Raw genomic sequence first — 20686 nt, 5'->3', positions numbered from 1 at the left:
TTAGGATGTGTATAGTGTATTTGTATGCTTTTATATCTTTCCTATACAGGTTTTTCTGGACCCATCTACTATCAACACTGCGGAGAATGGGCAGCTTGATAGATAGGGTTGTGTATATTTGTATGTCTCCTGTTATTTAAATAATGTCAATACTGTAATGCAATGTGTACATTCTATCCTTTTCCTTCTTTTTCTGTCTGGTTTAGCAGGTATCAGGCTAGCATTCAGGCTTCAATGCTTAGGACACTGGGGACAGTGTCAATTCAAGTGGGGGGGAGTATGTACTTCCATTTTGGGCACTACGCTAAAGTTAGTGGGGAATGGGAGAGTTATTTTTGCTCCCATTCACAATTTGTCAAATTTGGGCTGCTATCATTCCAGAAATGTCCTGTAGGTCAGCCTGCGCTCCAGGGGTGTTGTTTCCACCCCTGGGCGACAGGTGGCGCTAGAGGGGTTCTTGCAGAGCAATTTTCCCCAGCAGCCAATTAGAGGAGTTTTCCCTTTGCGGTGCATGCTGGGGGAAAGTTTATCTGTGGCAGACACCATCTTTATTGGTTCTTCCCACGGGTTCCAGGTTCAGGGTGCGACATCCACCTTTAGGGTGTGCGCATCCAACGGACCCCGGCGATGGCCTTCCAGGCCGGGGTCAAATGCTACGCGGAGCTCTGTGTTGCCGAGAGGGGCCCGAGTAAATTACTGGGTCCCCAGTTCTATTGAGAGGATCCCAGGCTGGATGCCGTTCGATTGGGGGGGTCAGCTTGAGGAGAACCTGGAGGCAGGTTGTTCAACAGGGCTTGAACGAACCAATCGGGGATCTGGTGACCGGAATGCTGACAGGTACGCTTTGCTGTCATCCGGTGACCTATGCTAAAACCTACTGGGAGGATTCGCTCAATTCGTCCATTTAGCTCATTCAAGTAATTGGCCTGTGGTAGAGGCCTAGAGCCAGGTCTGAGAGAGAGATCTGTTCCTCCCAGCAATTAAAAGTGACACTTCGGCTGCCAGGCTTTTGACAGGAGTCTGTCCGGGGGCACTTCACCCACTATGGCTAGAGTGGCAATGAACTGAGAGCAGGATTGCTCGGTTCTTATCCAGGCCTGATACCGCAAAGTTCTCCCTCTTTCTTCATCAACCTTTTCTTCCTATTTGATGTTGATGTTGGCCGTGTTGGCCTGGAAATAAAGCATTGGAAAATCTTTATTCACTGTCAGGACATTCGCTCAATACTCTGTTCTCCAACTGCACCCCTAGACAACACCAAGGTAACTTAATACGCAGATCCCAACAACAAATCAGAGGCTCCTTCGGGGGTAGCGCTACAGTTGTTTTTACAAAGTAAGGGTTCACATATACTTTAAGGGTCTTGTGCCCTTCTCTACCCAGAAAACACCTATTCAGCTGAACTTCTCCTACAAATAGATACATGCTCTGTCTTCAGTATTTCCTGCTTTGTGTTCGTATAAGAGGAGCAATTATGTAAATGAGGAACTCCATTTTATTAAACAAGTCTGTCTGCTTGCAATATCTTAAAAACATCATTGAAGGACACATCTGAAAATGTCATTTTTAAGTACATACATTTTCTAGAAAAAATATAGAATTTTTGCCAGGGTTTTGAAATGTTTATTAGGCTATATTTTTTCTTCATCTTTAAACTTGAAAAGCATATTTTCTTTAAAAAATGCAATAATTTTGCATGTCAAATATAAACTTTTCAAACTTTAAAAACATGTCCTTATTGGAACAGAATTTCAATGAGTCAAATAACAGTAAAATGCAGATTTGGCCTTTTGGTAAAAAATCAAGCTTTCATCATGTATACTTGCACAAAGCTCCTGTGCAAATAAAAAGAATATATTTTAGGGAAATTACATTCAATTGCCATTGCCATTTAAATATAAACATCTTTGAAATTGCAGAAAAAGAATGACATTCAAGAAACTTTATAAGTGAAACTATGAAGCTAATTCACAAACAAAATGGGGTAGAAAAGGGTAGAAATTGCCAATAGCACCCAAATTTTGTTCTCCATGCCTTAAAAATTAAGATTATTGAATGAAAGCAAAAGATACTGGTGCCAGCCTACCAAGGTCATTAAGCATTAAGGGAGACAATGCCAAAGTGCATATACATATGTATATAATTTGATATGTGCCCCCTTTCCCGCCACTAGCCCTTCATATACAGTATATAGACACTGTCAAGATGTATTTGTCCTTTCTTGTTTATGATCAGGTGTCAGACTGCCAGACAGAATGCTTACTTGGTAGAGGCAGCAGACAGAAATATGAGGCAAGCCATTGTTTAAGGCCGGGTTCACATTAGCTGCGGCTCACATCTAATTTGCATAAGAGTGAACCCAGCCTAAAGGGATCAGCTTTCAAAAAATCCTGAAATCCACATCAGGATGAGAAAAATTCAGAGTTTTAATTCACCCAAAATCATGTTCAATAAAGTGCATTAAAGGTAAAATTAAGAGTATCATTGGTGGTATTAATTATGCAATGGGCTTTAATGGCACGGCTGTGCAAAGGGACGTACCTGTACATCCCTTTGAATTTGCTCCGTGACCGTGCCCAAGGGACACGCAGACTCGATGTCTGCCGGCGTCCCGCAATCGTGTCACGGAGCTGCAGAACGGGGAGATGCCAAACAAGGCATTTCTCTGTTCTGCCTAGTGACAGGACAATGATCCACTGCTCCCTGTCATCGGGAGCAGTGATCACTGTCATGTCACTCGTAGCCCAGCCCCCCCACAGTTAGAATCACTCCCTAGGACACACTCTCTCGCCCCTAGTGGTTAACCCCTTCCCTGCCAGTGTCGTTTACACAGTAATCAGTGCATTTTTATAGCACTGATTGCTTAATAAATGACAATGGTCCGAAAATAGCGTCAAAAGTGTCTAATGTGTCCACCATAATGTCATAGTCACAATAAAAAAATCGCAGATCGCTGCCATTACTAGTAAAAAAATAAATAATAAAAATGCCATAAAACTATCCCCTATTTTGTAGTCGCTATAACTTTTGCGCAAACCAATTAATATACGCTTATTGCGATTTTTTTTACCAAAAATATGTAGAGGAATACATATCGGCCTAAAGTGAGAAAAAAAATATTTTTTATAATATATTTTTGGGGGATATTTATTATAGCAAAAAGTATTGCTTTTTTTTTTAAAAAAAAATGTTGCTCTTTTTTTGTCTATAGGGCAAAAAATAAAAACAGCAGATGTGATCAAATACCACCAAAAGAAAGCTCTATTTCTGGGGAAAAAAGGACGTAAATTTTGTTTGGGTGCAACGTTGCACAACCGTGCAATTGTCAGTTAAAACAATGCAGTCCCGAATCGCAAAAAGTGCTCTGGTCAGGAAGGGGGTAAATTCTTCCCAGGGCTGAAGTGGTTAAATGGTTCCTGGTGGTTAACATTCCTTTTACTATGCTTGTGGAAAAACAGCCCCTCATTTCTTTATATTTTTTGCAGAAAGAAACCATTAGAGAGAAGCACTTTAAGGCAACAATATGTAAATAAACAGAAAAAGGGGGGGGGGGGGGCGACACAAATGCAAATAACAAATGCTAATTACACAAAACACCTTTTAAGCAAAAAGTAGTTTTTGTGTATGCAAATATTGGCTAAACAACCCAATTAGCCCAATGAGCAAAACTGAGAGTTCATGCCTTGGTGAAATTTGGATTGCAGAGAGTCCCGATGCTCTTGCCAGTCACAGCAGCACAGGAGGATCTTCTTCTAGAAGATGGAAGCCCCAGTTGTGAAAAAAAATAAGATTGAATGCTTATATGTGAAAAATATAAGAAGCCAGCTAACTGAAAAATGAATTATCCAGGTGTAGCACCACCAGAGCTTCAGTTACAAAGACTGGGCAGTCATTGCTGCTGAAACAGCACTGCAGTTTTTTTCCCATCTTGGAACTGTGGGGCATGTAGTCCCAAGGAGACAGTCTTTACTATGTGGAGAACTGTATGGGACTACAAGGCTCAGGGGAACAGAGCACAGGGAGGAAAAGGAAGTAGAAGCCCGGGTTTAGGGCAGTCTCTGGTGGAGAGTTAGAGGGTGCTATTGAGTTGGATATGCTGCTATAGCTTGCCAGTGTTGGAGTGGGACTGTGCTGCTGCATCCACATGGAGGCCGGCGCCATCAGAGAGATCCAGCAAGCTGGAGGAGAGGGCATTGCTGGTTTCTTGAGAGATTGCTGATACAGAGCCCAGAGTTGGCGCAAGCACCACAGGTGTCAGTCATCAGGGAACAGAAGGAGGCTTCATAACAGACTGCATCGTGTTGCGAGGGCGCTGGGCAAAATTTCCTTACCCTCCTCCTAAAGGGACAACACCAAATTAGCCAGTGGGAGGGCTTTTGGAGAAACTTAAGGACCTCTAAACTTCTAGTACCACCTTTAGTTAGGACCCCCCCCCCCCCTCCTACACACACAAAATAATTTAACTTAGATACTGAATTTTTTCTTCTTCTCATTGTTCTGGTGTATTGTACAAATCTGTTTTACTGTGTTATTTGTTGTTGCCTTGTTTGGTGTATAACCCCAATAAATCCTCCTTTTTCTGCCTTGGTGTTGAAGGCTTCTTAGCTGAAACGCGTCAGCGTATAGCCATGTAACCAATAAAGTACTTTTATTCATAAGTATCCGTGTTGCCATCCCTTTTTGATTCAAGTATTGTATTTGTGGGGCCTGAACGTGCTGGCTAGACACCGGATCACAGTACGTGGACTTCTAGATTGGCAGTGGAGCTGAGGTAACATTTTGTTTCTCTTTGGTGTGTCAAAGGTTGCGACATTGATGGAATGGTAATTTTCATCTGGAATCAAGGGACCAATACATTAGCCGCTCCTTCCGGGGTAAGCACTACACAGGTATTTTATCATATTTAAAAAATAAGCTTTGTGATCTTGCCATTTTTAAGAGTTACTTCGGAGTTCCACCCAGTAGTGAAACTTCTGCTTTAAGCACTCCTCGCCCCCTTACATGCCACATTTGGCATGTAATTTTTTTTTGGGGGGGGGAGCAGGTACCTAGTTTATACAGGTACCCAGCTCCCACTTCCACTCGGCTGCTTCCTCCTCTCTCCCTCCCTACTAGCAATCTTAAGGCACAGAGCCCTCAAGCTGTCACAGCCGCGTGCCCACACTTGCAATGACTGCGCTGTGGAGAGGAGAGGGGTGAGGCTTCGGGTGTCCGCATCGCTGGATCGTGGGACAGATGACTGTTTATTAAAAGTCAGCAGCTACACTTTTTGTAGCTGCTGACTTTTAATAAATGTAAAAACAAGTGGAACTCCACTTTAAGTTGCGTTAAAGGAGTTGTAAAGGCAGAAGTTTTTTTTATCCTAATGCATTAAAGGGGTTGTAAAGGTTCGTCTTTTATTTTTTAAATTGGTTCCTTTAAGCTAGTGCATTGTTGGTTCACTTACCTTTTCCTTCGATTTCCCTTCTAAATGTTTTTTTTCTTTGTTTGAATTTCTCACTTCCTGTTTCTCCTCAGTAAGCTTGCCCCATCAGGGATGTTGGTTACAAATTACAAGGAGAAGGCATCTGTACAAAATGCTTTTTTCTCCTCAGATTTTACACAGGAAATAGAGGGGTATAACAACCATGAGATGTACTCTTGTGGCTAACAAATGCCAGTGTCCAGAAAAGAGTACAAAAGCTTAACACAAATACTGTAAATCACCAGGACCGGATGGCTTACACACGAGAGTCACAGTGATGCACGGTGATACAGGCATTAAAGTTGAAGATTTTAGCACTCAAAGACAGTGGAGAATGGATTCACTCCCTGCTAAAGAGGCAAGTATTAACAGTCTTTTGCATTGAGCAATTTTCAATATTTTTAGGGAAGCAACAAAGTGACTGTATTTGATATTTCTATACTGCAAAAGGCAGGTGGACTTTTTTTTATTATAATTGAAGAAAATTATTTTTATCTTCCATAGCATCATTTAAACTGTAATAAGTTCCTTAGAAAACTGTATCTGAGATGACACTGACTTTTTCTTTAGCCTTTATAAATTGGGCTCACTGTACAGTAAAAAAGAAAAAATATTTTATGTAGGAATGTAGCGCACCCCTAAGGAGCTGCAAGTAAACTGGGATCCCCCACCCTGCACAGCCAGGTTACACCAAATTTCCACAGTTACTTCAGAGTCAGAGCACAGTCCGTTAAAAAAAAATATATATATATATTTTCTTTATTGAGGGATAATAACTTAGAGAGGAATTGGAGGTTATGGGAATGCTCACTTGACTTCAGAACAAATTCAGGGACAACTCTTCCTACATACAGTCTCTATATACACTCCACTTCTTCCTTCAGCACTCTTTTGCAGTGAATATCTGTAAAGATCTGACAAAGCACTCAGATTAGAGCAAAAGTCTATTATAGGCAGGAACCTGATGGCCCCTTGGTTGTGTAGCAAATGTTCAGTGACCAGCTTACATTCCTTGCATGGCTACGGATACCAGCACCACCACTTCAAGCACTGCCAACCTGCCTGGCTGCAGCTGCCCCATTTACTAGCCCTCCAGGCTAACTTCTCCCCATAGTCCTCCAGACTGACACTCACCAGCCCGCCTGGCTGACTCTCAGGAAATCTCCTGAACATGCTGACCTGCTCCTGCTGTCCTCTCACTTGCTCCCATGCCTCCAGGAAGGGTTTCCTCCGTGTGTTGTAGGGGATATTTTCCAGCACCAGAGCCCCAGGCCCAAGGTCCCCCCTCCAGACTAGGGGGGGGGGGTGGGGGCTACCGATAGCCTCCTCAGTATTCCATCTCCATTCTTTCACCTGGCTGTTCCTGTTGACATGACAAGCTCTTTTTGCTGAGGATTGGACAGGGTCCTCATAACATATGCATGACAACCCCTCCTTATTCCCACCTGCCAATTCTGGAAATTCCTACAAGCTTGCAGACCAGGGTGAAGTATCAGAGAGAGCTGCCAGATGAGTCATCCGGCCTCTGAGTCACTAAACCTTGACACAGATTCACACCCAGGCCTGGATCTCAGCCAAGCCAATTTACCTACACGAACAACTGAACCCATCTACACTTAGAGCCCATTCACACAGGGGCAACACGACTTCCAGCGCAACTTTGGGAGGCAACTTGGACACGACTTGAGCATGAATCACAGAGCGACTCCAGGCAACTTACAAGGCAACTTCAAGTTGCCTCCAGGACAGGAGACTTTCCAGTGGCCAATCAAACAATAATCAGTTCTGTGGGAGAGAGGGGTTTGCCTGGAAAACTATTTTTATTTCCTGGAAAGTTGCTTCAGTTAAGACAGGGGATCCGACTTGGAGGCAACTTCCATTGAAATCAATGGGTACAAGTCGCCTAAAAGTCGGATTGAAATAGTACAGGAACCTTTTCTGAAGTCGGAGCGACTGCAGTAGTGTACATTAAGAGGGCTTCATTCACTTCCATTGATTTTCTCATGCAGCGCGACTTGAGGCGACTTGAAGTCGGATCCAAAGTCGTCCCTGTGTGAATGGGCTCGTAGCATTCTAGCTAGAGGGTGCTACAGGACGTTTTAGAGATATAAAACCTTGTGGATTGTTTGATGGTACCCTTCTGTGACCCTTGAATGTCCTTAAATCTTTCAGCTAAGTGATAGGTACATTGTTAGTATGCCAAGTTGCAAATGCTGTTTGACACATGTATTTTATTTCACTAATGACCGTTTATGAAACAAAAACATGCCATATAATATGAACCTTTAGCCTAAATTGTTCCATTTGTGCAAGTTGGAAAATTTCTGGTGCTGAGGATCCTTTTTCTAATTATTATTATTTTAAAATCTTTTTCTGTACATTTATATTCTGGAAAATCTCAATCATATATTTACTAGACAAGCGATCAATAAAATTCCAATTACTGTGTAAGCAATAGTAAATTTACTCTTTGGAATATGGGAAGATTTATATGCAAGTTGAAAGTGTATGAAGCACTGTAGGAGAGAATGAAATGCAGTATTGTCTGATAATCACACTCCAGAAAGCTACAGTACAAATATTCTCATTGATCACCGCTGTCACATTGGCTTACATAGGATGGTGTACTATGAGGGTCAATATATGTGATTTACACAAAGTGGAACAAGTAGTATCTTCAGTCCTCTGTGAGCCATATATTTCTGAAGCTACACAACCAACACTTTTTTTCTGTAGAAGCTATTCAAATATCCAAGAAATGCTTTTTAAATAAAGTACAAGATTCACATTTAAGTTTAAAGCTGAACTTCACTGAACAATTGAAGTTCCGCTCTTCTCCACCCCCCTCTACTTTTGAAACATTTTTTTTTGGGAGGACTTCCCACCAGAACTTTGCACCCCCCTCCCAGGAGGCTGCAGGACTATTTACACAGCGCAGCTTGGCTCATGCATGTGCAGTGGGGAGCTGGTTGTGAAGCCCCAAGGCTTCACAGACAGCTTCCCACACTCTGTATGGTGGCACTGTGGACCTGATGACCAGTGAAGAACCGGCCCAGGTGAGTGAAGTGATGGATCCCTGGACAAGTGTCTTATTAAAAATCAGTAGCTACTATATTTGTAGATTGCTGACTTTTAATTTTATAAACAGTGCCTGGAGAACTTCTTCAAAATTAGTTAGGTAAAATAATCTATTCTATTTGACTGGGTTTTCATGCCCTTGCACACCCTTCTGTAGTGGGTACAGCTACAAGGGGAGGAAAAACAGAACAAAGAATTAAGCTGGTCATGCACTAAATTTTGTTTAAAACATTTGTTTTAAGAATGATTGGTCAATTTTGTAATGGTTAATAAGGTCTAATTGACATTTGTTTTTGACTGCAGTGATGGGGAAATTTGAAGGAGCAGAATAAAAAACTTTTCTCGAACAAACAAATTTCTAACAGTGTATGTGGTTTTCTTTCATTCACTCCAAAATCAAATGTAAAAAGCATACATGCGTAGAAGTACTTTTGTATGACATGTATTGTGTCATTGAATGTACTGATGGTACAAATATGCATATATAAGTTTGATGGAAAAGCCACTAGTGTATGGTGACCTTTAGGCCTTGTACACACGACCGAACATGTCCGCTGAAACTGGTCCGTCGGACCAGTTTCCGCGGACATGTCCGACCGTGTGTAGAGTCTACCGGACAGTTTTCCGGCCTAGTGGACAGGTTTCCAGCGGACAAAAGTTTCTTAGCATGCTAAGAAACTTGTCCGCTGGAAGCCTGTCCGTCGGACATGTCCGATGGTTAGTACGACTCATCGGACATGTTCGCTGGCCCGAAATCCCACGCATGCGTCGAATTGATTCGACGCATGCGTGGAAGCATTGAACTCCCGTGTCAGAGAACATCGGTGTCGTCTACGTCACCGCGTTCTCTGTCCGCAGGGATTTTGGTCTGATGGTGTGTACACACATCAGACCAAAAGATCCCAGCAGACATGTCCGATGAAAACGGTCCGCGGACCGTTTTCATCGGACATGTCTGCTCGTGTGTACAAGGCCTTAGTCTTCATCTGTCTTATGTAATAGGTGGCTTCTATGATCAAGTCCTACATGGGCAAAATGCATGTTATCTTAGCGCCATTTTCTGTTATCTTATGTCATGACTGTAAATGTTATCTTCTCCCTGCGCAGTCAGCTCTACACGGCTCCTAGTCGGTGCGCAGTCACCGTGTAGAGCCAACTCGCGGCTCTACATGTTCGGCTACTTTTGGAAACTCTGTGACTCTCATGACGCGCCTACGTAATACGAGGGGGGGGGGGGCTTTATCCGCCGGGGGGAACTTTTTCTGAAGGACATCAATCATCTGGGCGAACTCCCAGATTACATTGCGACTCAGCATAGAAACGCCTACTCCCACGGGAGTGAGCACCCGGAAGCCGGATTGAAAATATCGATAATAAGGTATGTACAGCCTAAAGAAAAAAAAAAGTGCCTACTGTACATGTTAGAAGTATAAAGAATTTGGTCTTATATAGATGTTATTTGGGTGAACCTCCGCTTTAACTGGAGACAAAGACTGAGAACAAGGCATCTGCTACACAGATCTTACCTGTGTGCATTTTTTTGGTATATTGTATGTTTTGACAGTAGTTCTCCATCAAAGTGGAGTTTTGACTTTATATGCTAGTATGCACTTTAGTACAGTATGGCAGATTTACCTGTCAAACGATGCCCTCCAGCAATGCACTGTCGGCGCTCCCACTGGTCACAGACACTTCCATCTTCTCCCAGCCTTCAGAGTTTGCTGTCCTGGTGGAGCTATAAATCTGCTGCACTTTAGCTGTAGTTGCGATTGTAAACCTAGATTTTGTTTTTATAAATAACATACATGCCATACTTACCTGCTCTCAGCAATGGTTTTGCACAGAGCAGCCCTGATCCACCTATTCTCATGTCCCCCACCGATGCTCCTGGCTTCTCCCCCGCCTAATGGCCATCATAGCAATCTGCTAGCTATGGGGGGACTCGCTCCCAAGCTGCACTGTGTGTGTCCATTGACACACAAAGCACAGCTTGGCCCTGCCTCCCACTCCCTCTTTACTAGCTGTAATTGACAGCAGGGTTCCACTGTTGTGTCTGAGCCTACGTGCACAGAGCTGTAAGTAGATCAGGTTCAGGGAAGGAGAGCTGCATTCAGATGTTTTTTTTACCTTAATGCTGTAACATACTGTATATGGCCTGAGCACAGGTAAAGGGGTTTTGCTGTAAAGCCTTTGTTCTTTAATGCACATTACATTTTATTCATAGATGATAATACTTTGTGTTCCATTAACAGGTAAAGAATATCAGAAAAAAAAAAAGAAAATATATAGATCAAATATTAAACTACCTTTAATGGGCCAATTAGTTAATTTTGTTATGAGGTTATTTGAGGCCGATTTCCTATCAAACTGGCATCTGTAACTTTTAACAGCCTGTGCTTACCAACATAAAAAGCCTTCTTACAACATTTGCATTTGCTCGGTACATCTGTGCAAATGTTGCCCAATCTGTGATAGCATTCTTAAGAGGGTGATGTTATTTGCTCAAGCCTTGAGTGATCCCAAACTGCTTACAGTGACCCTAGATCCAGCTGATCAAATATAAGGCCCGGTTTTTGCAAAGTAATGCGTTTTCAAGGCTTTAAAGTGCATAAAATCGATACAAGTAGCGGTTGTGTTAAAACCATACAAACCTTGTACTATTTTACTTTTAATTTGTAATCTCACTTTTGCTGGGGAATAAAAAAAAAGAAACAGTCCCAGCCAGTTACATACATTACATGGATTTTAGCAAAGGTCATTGCAAACTCCTGCCTGCTGTCATTTACTTTCCAAGTCCTATGACCAGTCCAAGCGTTGTCATAAGGGAAAACCTTCTGGGATGTGACATTTCTGGGATAGATGTTTATACCAAATCTGTTTTTCCTTTTATACTTAGTTGCCTGCAGCAACCCTTGCAATAAAGCTGCAAATGTATTTTACATCTGAGTAAAATCCTATAATTAAAGCATGCTTCAAAATTTCAGCCAGAGATAACTTTTTGCAAATTCCTAGGTAGCATGCGCTAGGGTTATGTCAAATAAACCCCAGCCATGGGGATTGAAACAATGTTCTTTAGTGGAGTTGCAGACAACAGTGGGGGGATCAATTACCCCATTACACCCAAAACTAAAAAGTGAAGAAATGTTGGAACGTCATAAACATTGTGAACAGTCTAAATCTAGAACCTCAGTGGCCAGAAGAACTCCTCAAAGCACACTCACCTGCATAGCAAACCCAGTATTGTCCTGCTCCTATCTGCTATAGACTATCCCCAGCTGTTCTATGTGCTGACCCTACAGCCTGTTGGGAGAGGTCATGCAAGTATCCCAGGAGTCTGCAGGGCTAGGTACACCATACTTAGCTGATGGAATGGCAGCAAGAGTGGCACTAAAATTAAGAATATTTAGAAAAATAGACAAAAATCTTTCCTGCAATTCTGCTTGAGGAGGAAGGCAGTTGTAAGAAAACAATTCACCTTTTGGGAGTTTATTTCTGCTATATAGAAGACCTATCACTTTTTATGTTACAGATCTGTCCACTGTGGGACAGAGTACATGTAATACTTTGAACCATGCCGCTAGGTGCATTCTAACCATAGTTATGAGGTCCGACTTGTCCCTCTTTCCTTCTGCCCTTGCCAATCTAACAACAGCTTTGAAGTGTTGGATTCATGGGTGGAACTTGTGGCTGTGAGCTCCTTCTTGAGACAAGCACTGGCAAGAAAAATGCGGGAGTGGGGTGTCTGCGTCTAAATTACTCCTGCAGTTGTTTTCTTTTATGAAAATGCTCACAGCCAAGACAAGTTGCTGCTATGATTCATCCATCTCCTTTATACTTGTTGAATTAGCCACGTCAAGAGGGCAGGGGGTTCAGGTCAAACTAAGGGTAGAAAGCACTTTAAAAACATGGGCCAAAATTACTGCATGTACTTTGCGTCATAGGGAAAAAAATTATAAAGACACATCTTCTTTAATGGTCAGTTTCGGCAGTAAAGTATGCATCTAAAATTCTAAGGGGTTCCATAGTGGTGATGAAACTGAATTTCATATCACAAAATGTCTGCATTTCAGCAGTATTGTTTAAGGTGTTTGTAAACTAAAATAAATAAATGATCCTGTTCCCTTAAAAGCATACATAACAGCACAGTGCTTGTGCTGTGTAATTTGGGCCAATGTAAAATCTCAGGTCATTTCACACCTCCAGTTTCTGAATTGCCGCGATTCTGTCCACAATTCGCAATAGCCACAAATCGCGGGAACGCCCGTGCGTTCCCTGTTGATTTTAATAGCACCCCAAACTGTTGCCCAAAAGAAACACAGGAGCTTCTTTTGGGCAACGTGGGTCCCGTGATTCTATTTGCACATTTGTCCTGCGATTGTCACTCCCCCCATATGCCTAGATGTGAATGGAGACTAAAATACCTGGCTGATCCTGCCCTCCCCCCTGTAAAATAACGACGGTTTATCATGGCTGCTGAGCGGACACCATGGTCCATTTACGTGCCTCCAGTCATTCCTGCCTGCCTGTCAGCTCATGTCAGTTCTGCTCTGCGCCTCACCCCTTTCCCTTCCCGTTGCTATAATAACCGTGTTATACTTGTACAATCCTCTGTGCTAGATAACGATATGTGCCCCACTGTATGTGCATTATAAAAAAATATGCTGATTTCTACCTTATTACAGAGCTCTTCTTGGTGCTCATGTAACTGCACTTCTCCTCTCTACCAGGCTGATGTCCGAGTTCTCAGTCCCTCTCGCTGTAAGCTGTCAGACTGGGAGAGGTGAGAGGCGAGCAGTCACGTGAGCGCCGGAAGGTAGAAATTGGCATCTTTTTTATAAAGCACATACAGTTGGGCAAAAAACATTATCTAACAGAGGGGATTGTATGATCATGACAAAATGGTTCTAAAAGCTGAAGATTTGTTACTTTCATACATTCTATGCATACTTACCTAAGCACACAGCTCTGTGCCTAAACCTCTGTATTGGCTGTCAGTTTCAGAGCTGTAGGAAGCGTGACTGGAGTACGAGCATGCCGATTAGCAGTCCATTGAATTTACATGGCCATCTGACTCATAAGATATAGGTCTATAAGTACTCTTTTGTACGGATTGTGCAACGGCTTACATTTTACAAATTTTGCCAGCGGTATGTAAATTTAGGAGCACCATGTTTTTCCGAAGGCATATTTTGGGACTGCGCTGTAGGCAAAAATCCAAAGAGCATCTCTGCAGCCACGGGAACTATCCCCAAGAGGCACACAGCAATGAAAGACAGAGTTTCGCACCCATTCTTTTTCTAAAACCAATATATGAAAAAAAAAAAAAAGGAGAGAACTTTTACCCATTTAAAGGACTTACCTGGCAGGGGAGACACCATGATCATGAAGGTGGTTCTCCCAGGGCGAGGCACGGCTATTGCACACTCTAGGCCGTGCTGATCGTGGTTGTCTTCCCTGCCGCTTCTCGGCCTTTTGGCTGGGACTGGGTGTGGTATCTGTCCTTATCAGTTGTCAGCAGAGCGCTGAAGCACCTCCTACATGGGGAGGGTGGATGCATTCCAATGATGTCATTGCACCTGGAAGGATGGTTTCAGCAGGGACTACGCTGTGCTGCCCGACAGAATACTGGGGGCCGGCCCATGGTTGAGTCTGAGCCATCTGGAAGGGTGCTCCTGGTGAGGATGGGTACTGCGCTTGGTCTTGGTCTTTTTGCCGAGTTCTAGTCTGGCCTTCTGGCTGGCTGGTGTAAGTGCTATCTCTGTCAGCAATCCGGTTGGAGGAGCTGGTAATGCCCTGGGATAAGACGGGGTAGAGCCATGCAAATCCGCTGGGTTGACGGAGGGTCTGGAGGGGCTAGTATTGGTGGAGGCTGTTATCTGAGTGGCAGTTCTCCCCAAGAAAACCTTGAAGGGCTCTCTAGCTGCCAGGGGTGGAGGGCTGCACAGGCCGGTAGGGGGGTCGGATATGGAACGAAAAGCCTATGGTGCATGTGCCCCTGGAGTGGCAGTCCAGGGGTATCTGAAGATCACTGTGTGTGAGGGACACATTGATTTAAGATACCACGGTCACTGCACCAGATACACACTTTTTTTAGCACCTGCCTCCTGGGCCGGGCCTTTTGGCTAGGACCGGAGGAATTTTTTTATTCCTGGCCGGAGGGCCTGGTCATTGTTTCACCACAATGGCCACTTCTTTCACTCTCCTCTCCACTATCCCTTCCCCCACTTTATTTTATTTAAGCCTGTGTTTGTCACTTTTTTGTCTTTTTTTTTGTTGTGCACGTTTTGTCACTGTGTGATTAGTAGGGTGTGGGTCCTCGGGCCAGCCCTGAACGTCTTGGGAGTGGGTGGACATGGCCTTCTGGCTTAGTTCACCTGCTCTCATGGGGTCTCCCTTCGGGGGAGCCCCACCTAGTACTGGGAGGGTTCTGTTTTGGCAGTCCCTCCGAGGAAGTTGGGTCCGTGTCGGCTTCGGTTGCTCGGACCACAGTACCTCAGTCCCCGTCTGGAGCCTAACGCCCCGGGGGATCAGGGTTTGGGTCCCTCTTCACAGGAGGACCACTTGACGTTGCACCCGTCTGCACGTTTTTGTGAACACTCTTTATGTGTGTGCACATTTTTTCTGCACCGGGTGGAGTTTTTTGGGTGTGTTCACACGCCATAGGCTTTTAAAAAAAAAAAAAAAATTTAAAGGACTTGTGCAGGTGTTACATAGCAATATGTAAATAGCCTGGCCACGGTTCTGCTTTAGACCCGATTCACATCTGAGCGACAGCCGCGTTCGCGTGTAGCGGCGTATTTTGCCGCGAGTACAAAACTTTCACTTTTTTTTTTTTTTTCCTCAAAGTCTTCCCATTGCCGTCAATGGGAAAACGCCTATGTCGCCTGAAAAAAAGGGTCCGGGACTTTTTTTCAGGCGACAGGCGTTCGGCGTCTATGAGATGTGAACCATCTCCATACACAGCAATGGGAATTCTTCCCTCGAGCGACAGAAGCGTCCGGCGTCGGGCGTTTTGTCGCTCAGGTGTGAATGCAGCCTTAAATGGTTAAATGTGGCTACAGCATTTTTTGTGTGAACTGCCACCCTAAGAAATGTTGTCATTCAGCATGTTTTCTATGCAAAATAGAATGAACAGAATTTAGTAAATCACCATTAAGCAAGAACATAGCAAGTTAAAATATTAGTGACAATATATATATATATATATATATATATATATATATATATATATATATATATATATATATATATATATATATATATATAAATAAAACTAACCATCAGAAGTTTTCATATTATAGAATCATTCTAGATTGCACAGAACATTTTCCATATTACTGATGTAATGTAAAACAATGAGACTACAACTACATTCAATCCATATGGAAAAAGTACACCCAAAAGTGGCCCAGAGCAGTCACATTCCAGCTGTCACGTTTCTATTCCAGGTTAGAAATTTCAAGCAATACCGCTGAAAGGTATTTTAGGAAACACCTCAGTCTTTTCTATTTTGTAAGAAGAGCACCATTAAAAATCAGTCAAGCGATTACATTTAGGAAAATATAAAATATATAAAAAAAAAACAACACCACCACCACCACACATTAAAATGGTATGTACATGAATCCCAATTAACAACTCAACTGACAATTCAAAACATTTATTGGCATCAGTTACAGTACTTCAAATACAAGGCGGCAATTACTAGTGTGTCACTACAGTTAAGGTAAGACAAATGGTTTTACATGATAATTGCATTACCTCTCTGCTGTACACTGCATTGTGTATGTATATATATATATATATATATATATATATATATATATATATATATATATATATATATATATATATATATATATATATATAAAATATATCATGCACAATGCAGTGTACCGGAGGGAGAGTTAATATTTAATAGCTCCCTTATTAACCTGTCAGGAGAAAAAGCAAGAGAGATGACCTTTAATTCTTCCAGAATCTCTAATATAAAGCATGTATACAGGTCAGGGAGGTCAGGAGTCCTCATCTTTAAGCTAGTTCAAGATCAGTTATGTAAAAAGTACTGAAGCAAGAGGGTCAGCATGATAGCCAGACAGTTAACATTTTTAGAAAAAGAGTGCAATAGTCCCATTACGTTTCTTTTAAACACCGTATTGTGAATCATACTAATTTTAGCAAACATTTAAAAGGTAAACCAGTTTAAATAGTCGATTCCAGCACGGATTCTGGCATCTTTTGAAGCAGAGAGGCTAGTCTTCAATGCAGGCGACCCCAACGTGGGGTGTATGGGGGATATGTTTACATGAAGCATGGTTAGTTTTGGGTTTAATGGAAAGAAAGTGGAAGGAAAGTGTTAGGGATAGGGCTAGGGTTAAGGACTGCCTAATGGCATGGTACAGTTCTCAGCACATGGAGCTCCGTTGCATTTAAACAGTGTTAAAAGGCAATGAATTAAACAAGTAGTGTGGTACATACAAGCGGATTGTAAAAATTCTGCTTCAGAGCTCCCTGGGATCCCTCATACTTGGGGCACTTAGTGTGCATAGTATGACTTTTCTTTAAGCTGGAACTCTGAACCACTTCTATAGCCTACAGATCAACAGTACTATTTGAATAGGATTCCAGGGCATGCTGGAGAGGAATTTTGAAAAGCCACTAAAATGTATGGCACTTTGTGGTATTGCTAACTTATGTAACATTTTCATGAGACAGGCTTACTGTAATGTACTGTAGGTGTAGAAAACAGGAACTGGACTGACAACAGACAAGCTAGGTACCAGCTGTATCCTTTGGGAGTGCGCAAGCTTCCTGGCATCTGCACAAAAAAAAAGTACGTACACACACAGTATCTGGACAAAACTGAAACGGGTTACAATGCGACACATCTTGGGTGCGGGTACTTCTCCGGACAGTGCTATGACAAAGCAGGTGCCTACTTGCCAGTTCTTCCGCCTTCCCACTAAGTGCTCTGGGCACCCACAATTCTGGTAAATAACAGGTACCTCCATGTGCCTGTATATAACTGTATGACCGATGGCCTTGTAAACCCAAAATTTGTTGATTACTATTATGCAAATTTTAAAACAACTGCCATTTTGTCCAATATTATTGACCCAATAATGTTATTGTTAGTCCCACTGGTTGATAGTGAGGCGCTGAAGGTGGTAATGGGGCCAAGATTTTGTAGTGGGGGGTTGGTTAAAATTGCTCACCATACATACACGCATTTATTGCCAAACTGCTAGGCAAAAAAGAGCATTCTTACAGAAATGTTTTCCCTGTGGCAGCAGGATTCTGAAGGCTTTATAACCTCTGTCATGATCTGTTCTAGCTCCCTAGCTTAAGAGGTCATTGCCTTTTCTCCATCACCACCCCCTCTTAAGAATACTCTGCAAAAGGGACAAAGGTTTGATGTAGCTCCTCCTAGTCCCATTCTACATCTTCCATTTTGTGATGTCACAAGCACTTTGTGAGATTGGAGGGAAGCAAATTAGTAATGCAATATAAAGTATAAATTTCAGAGCGAACTGGTTAGCTTATAAGTTGAAAAGTGGCAGCAAAATTTATAAATAAATGGGTTCTATTTTCAACAAGTATAGTTCTACTAATGTGCAAGTACCTGGACGTGCCAGTCATTCCAGTAGTACTTTAGGAACATTTCAGGTTGGCTAACACTGTGTACTATTTGGCGCCTGAAAAGCTCTTCAAAAGCGCTTAGAAGTGACTCAGTGTGAAAGGTGCCTTACCATTACAAGGAGCTCCAACGCTATTAGAGTTTCCATTTAAGTTTCCGTACGGAGAAAGAGTGAGACAACTTGTACTGCAATAGTGAGCACACTATTACCTGCTGTGGGAAGATCCCACCAACTAAGAGGTAAACACAATCCTAATTAAAATAATTTGGGTGGACTGTCCCATAATTTTTGCTCTTCTTTGCAAGCCAGCATGGATTACAATTTACTAATCGTACTTTGTATACATAAACCAACTTGTGGCTGTCACTGTTGAGGCTTATTGAGTGCAGCTGAAATGGGGAAACCTGTTAGTAAGAACATCAGTTCCTGCACTCATTCTCATTGTATGCTTTAGTAGAGCAGGTTTTACTCATAGCAACAAAAAAGTGGCGGTTCACAACACTTTAAGTAAATGTACTGAGCAGTACAGGCCCACCTCAGAAATGCATGCAGTGCTCTATAAGTCCAACTTATCTGTAGTGTATATCTCATGTAGGAGCCAACTTGACAAGTTTAAACACTGGGACAAAAGACTTATCGCTTTCATACAAAAAACCTGGTACACACAGGAGTTCAACCCAGGGGGTTAAACGGAAAAAAAAAAAAAAAAACTGTCAACTCTGGTTGGAGCCACTGTACTAACTTTGCAAAGTTAGTATAGTGATCTCCCCAGTTGAGCTGTTGTGTTCTGAAACAGGAATAAACCCCCCACCCCAGAACACTCCGCCATTGGCTGAGAGCGCTGATCTGGAGTCGGTCGGTTGTTGGTTTTCCATTTGGCCGGCTTTTGTTGAACAGGGGGGCATACGCATGGGCAAAATGTCAGACCTTTTTTTGGAACAGCCCGATGTCTCCAGACATTTGGTGCATGTGTACGGGGCTTTAGAACCAACGTGAATAGGCATCCAGACCTCATCTGCATTTCCAGCTCAGATCCCACACATCATCAGGGCCTCTGCAACCCTATGTTTCTTATTCCCATCATTAAAGATTAACATATCACAGAAAATAGGACCAAGTTCAAACATGTCATTACATAAATTAAAAATTTAAAATTGTGATAGTAGATCTTTGCCTGGAACTATCCGTAAAAATACATGGTCAGCCATGTGATAATCTGAATGTTGACAATAACGAATAAGAATATTGTGGAGCGCTGATATGATGCCACAAATAAGGTATATCATTAAAGTATACAGTATGAAGATATATATATATATATATAAAAAAAAAAAAAAAAAAAGGAGGACAACTGAAGGCAACACTCGGATGTGCCAAAAAGTAGCTATTGGTAGCAACTTGACACCTGTGTATGAATTTAATGCTCACGTTTACCAATGTTGACAGAAATGCACTTCTTGACTTGGTGTATTAACAGGTGACACTAGTTTAATGAACTTGCAGGTGAACTAGTATCGCCATTCCATTGCTATAAAATGGATCATTAATACTATTATATTATTCAATTAAAGAGAAAATTCCTTTCAAGTACCTAAAACATCGAAGCAGCTTGCTTTATAAGAAACCTTTAAGAATTAATTTCGTTTTTTCCCCCCATTTTAGCAAAACAACTGATGGCACTGTTAATTAAAATTCTACACCCAACTGTGAGAAATACATTAAGAACCATAACAAAAACAATTATGTATGCAAGAACTTTAAATATAAACAAGCCTGGAAATGCAAAGGCACAATTAATGTTTAAGTGACTTAGAATTGACAATTTATAACAAAACTCACTTCTAATTGTCTTTGCTGGATTTGAAAACTACCAGTTATTTTAACTTAACATTCAGCAATTACGGTTTCATCAAAAAATATCTGTACAAATTTCCCTGTTCAGTCATTCAAAATGTTACAAGAAGAATTCCCGAGGATTTTTATTACTATGAATCTCTAAGTGCAAATATGTCCTCAGAAGTCCGGTCATAGCAATGACTGAGGTTAGCATTCCCTTCATTGTCATCATAATGATAAAGATTTCCTCTGTATACTCTTGGTAAAAGTAGGTCTCAGTAGCATAACCTTCACATAAATTAGATTGCAGGCCATTCAGCGGAAAAGTCTTATGCCTGCTGGTACAGCAGTTAAGCAGCAGGAAGAATGTCAAATAAAATAAAGATAGGTGGAAAGTATTCTGGGACAGGTGGAAAGTTCACCAAAATAATATTTCCTCTTGTTGGCAAGCTAAGGCTCTAAAATCAGCACCAACACTTGATTTGCAGAAATCATTTGTCAAGCACTAGGACAAGAAAAAGAACAAATATATTGGTTAAAAACAAAATCAAGCTATTAAATCAATTAAAAAAAACTACAGGTAAAATGATTAAAATAGCAGGGACACAAATAAAAGATAAACCCTCTTGACATTTCCAATGTATTGCTGGATGGACATTCAGCCACTGAA

At 42.0% G+C, this 20686-nt stretch overlaps 1 protein-coding gene and 1 non-coding gene across 5 annotated transcripts in view; one reads left to right on the top strand and one right to left on the bottom strand.

Annotated features, from left to right (window-relative positions):
* Nucleotides 1-20686, bottom strand: part of GK (glycerol kinase) — a 133963-nt gene that overhangs the window by 11471 nt on the left and 101806 nt on the right. For 3 of the 4 annotated variants that reach the window (XM_040336489.1, XM_040336493.1, XM_040336490.1), the window contains one exon: nucleotides 19533-20521. The exons of the other annotated variant lie outside the window; for it this stretch is intronic. In XM_040336489.1, coding sequence (XP_040192423.1) covers nucleotides 20515-20521 — 7 coding nt within the window. In that variant the 3' untranslated portion in view covers nucleotides 19533-20514. Of the gene's footprint in view, nucleotides 1-19532; nucleotides 20522-20686 lie in introns of those variants that run through there. 4 annotated transcript variants of the gene reach the window in all.
* Nucleotides 13894-14052, top strand: LOC120929886. The gene has a single exon (XR_005747547.1). It is a non-coding gene; the product is annotated as a U1 spliceosomal RNA (small nuclear RNA).

This window comes from Rana temporaria, chromosome 2, assembly GCF_905171775.1.
Source record: "Rana temporaria chromosome 2, aRanTem1.1, whole genome shotgun sequence".
Lineage (NCBI taxonomy): Eukaryota > Metazoa > Chordata > Amphibia > Anura > Ranidae > Rana > Rana temporaria.
This window is presented reverse-complemented; position numbering and strand designations above follow the sequence as displayed.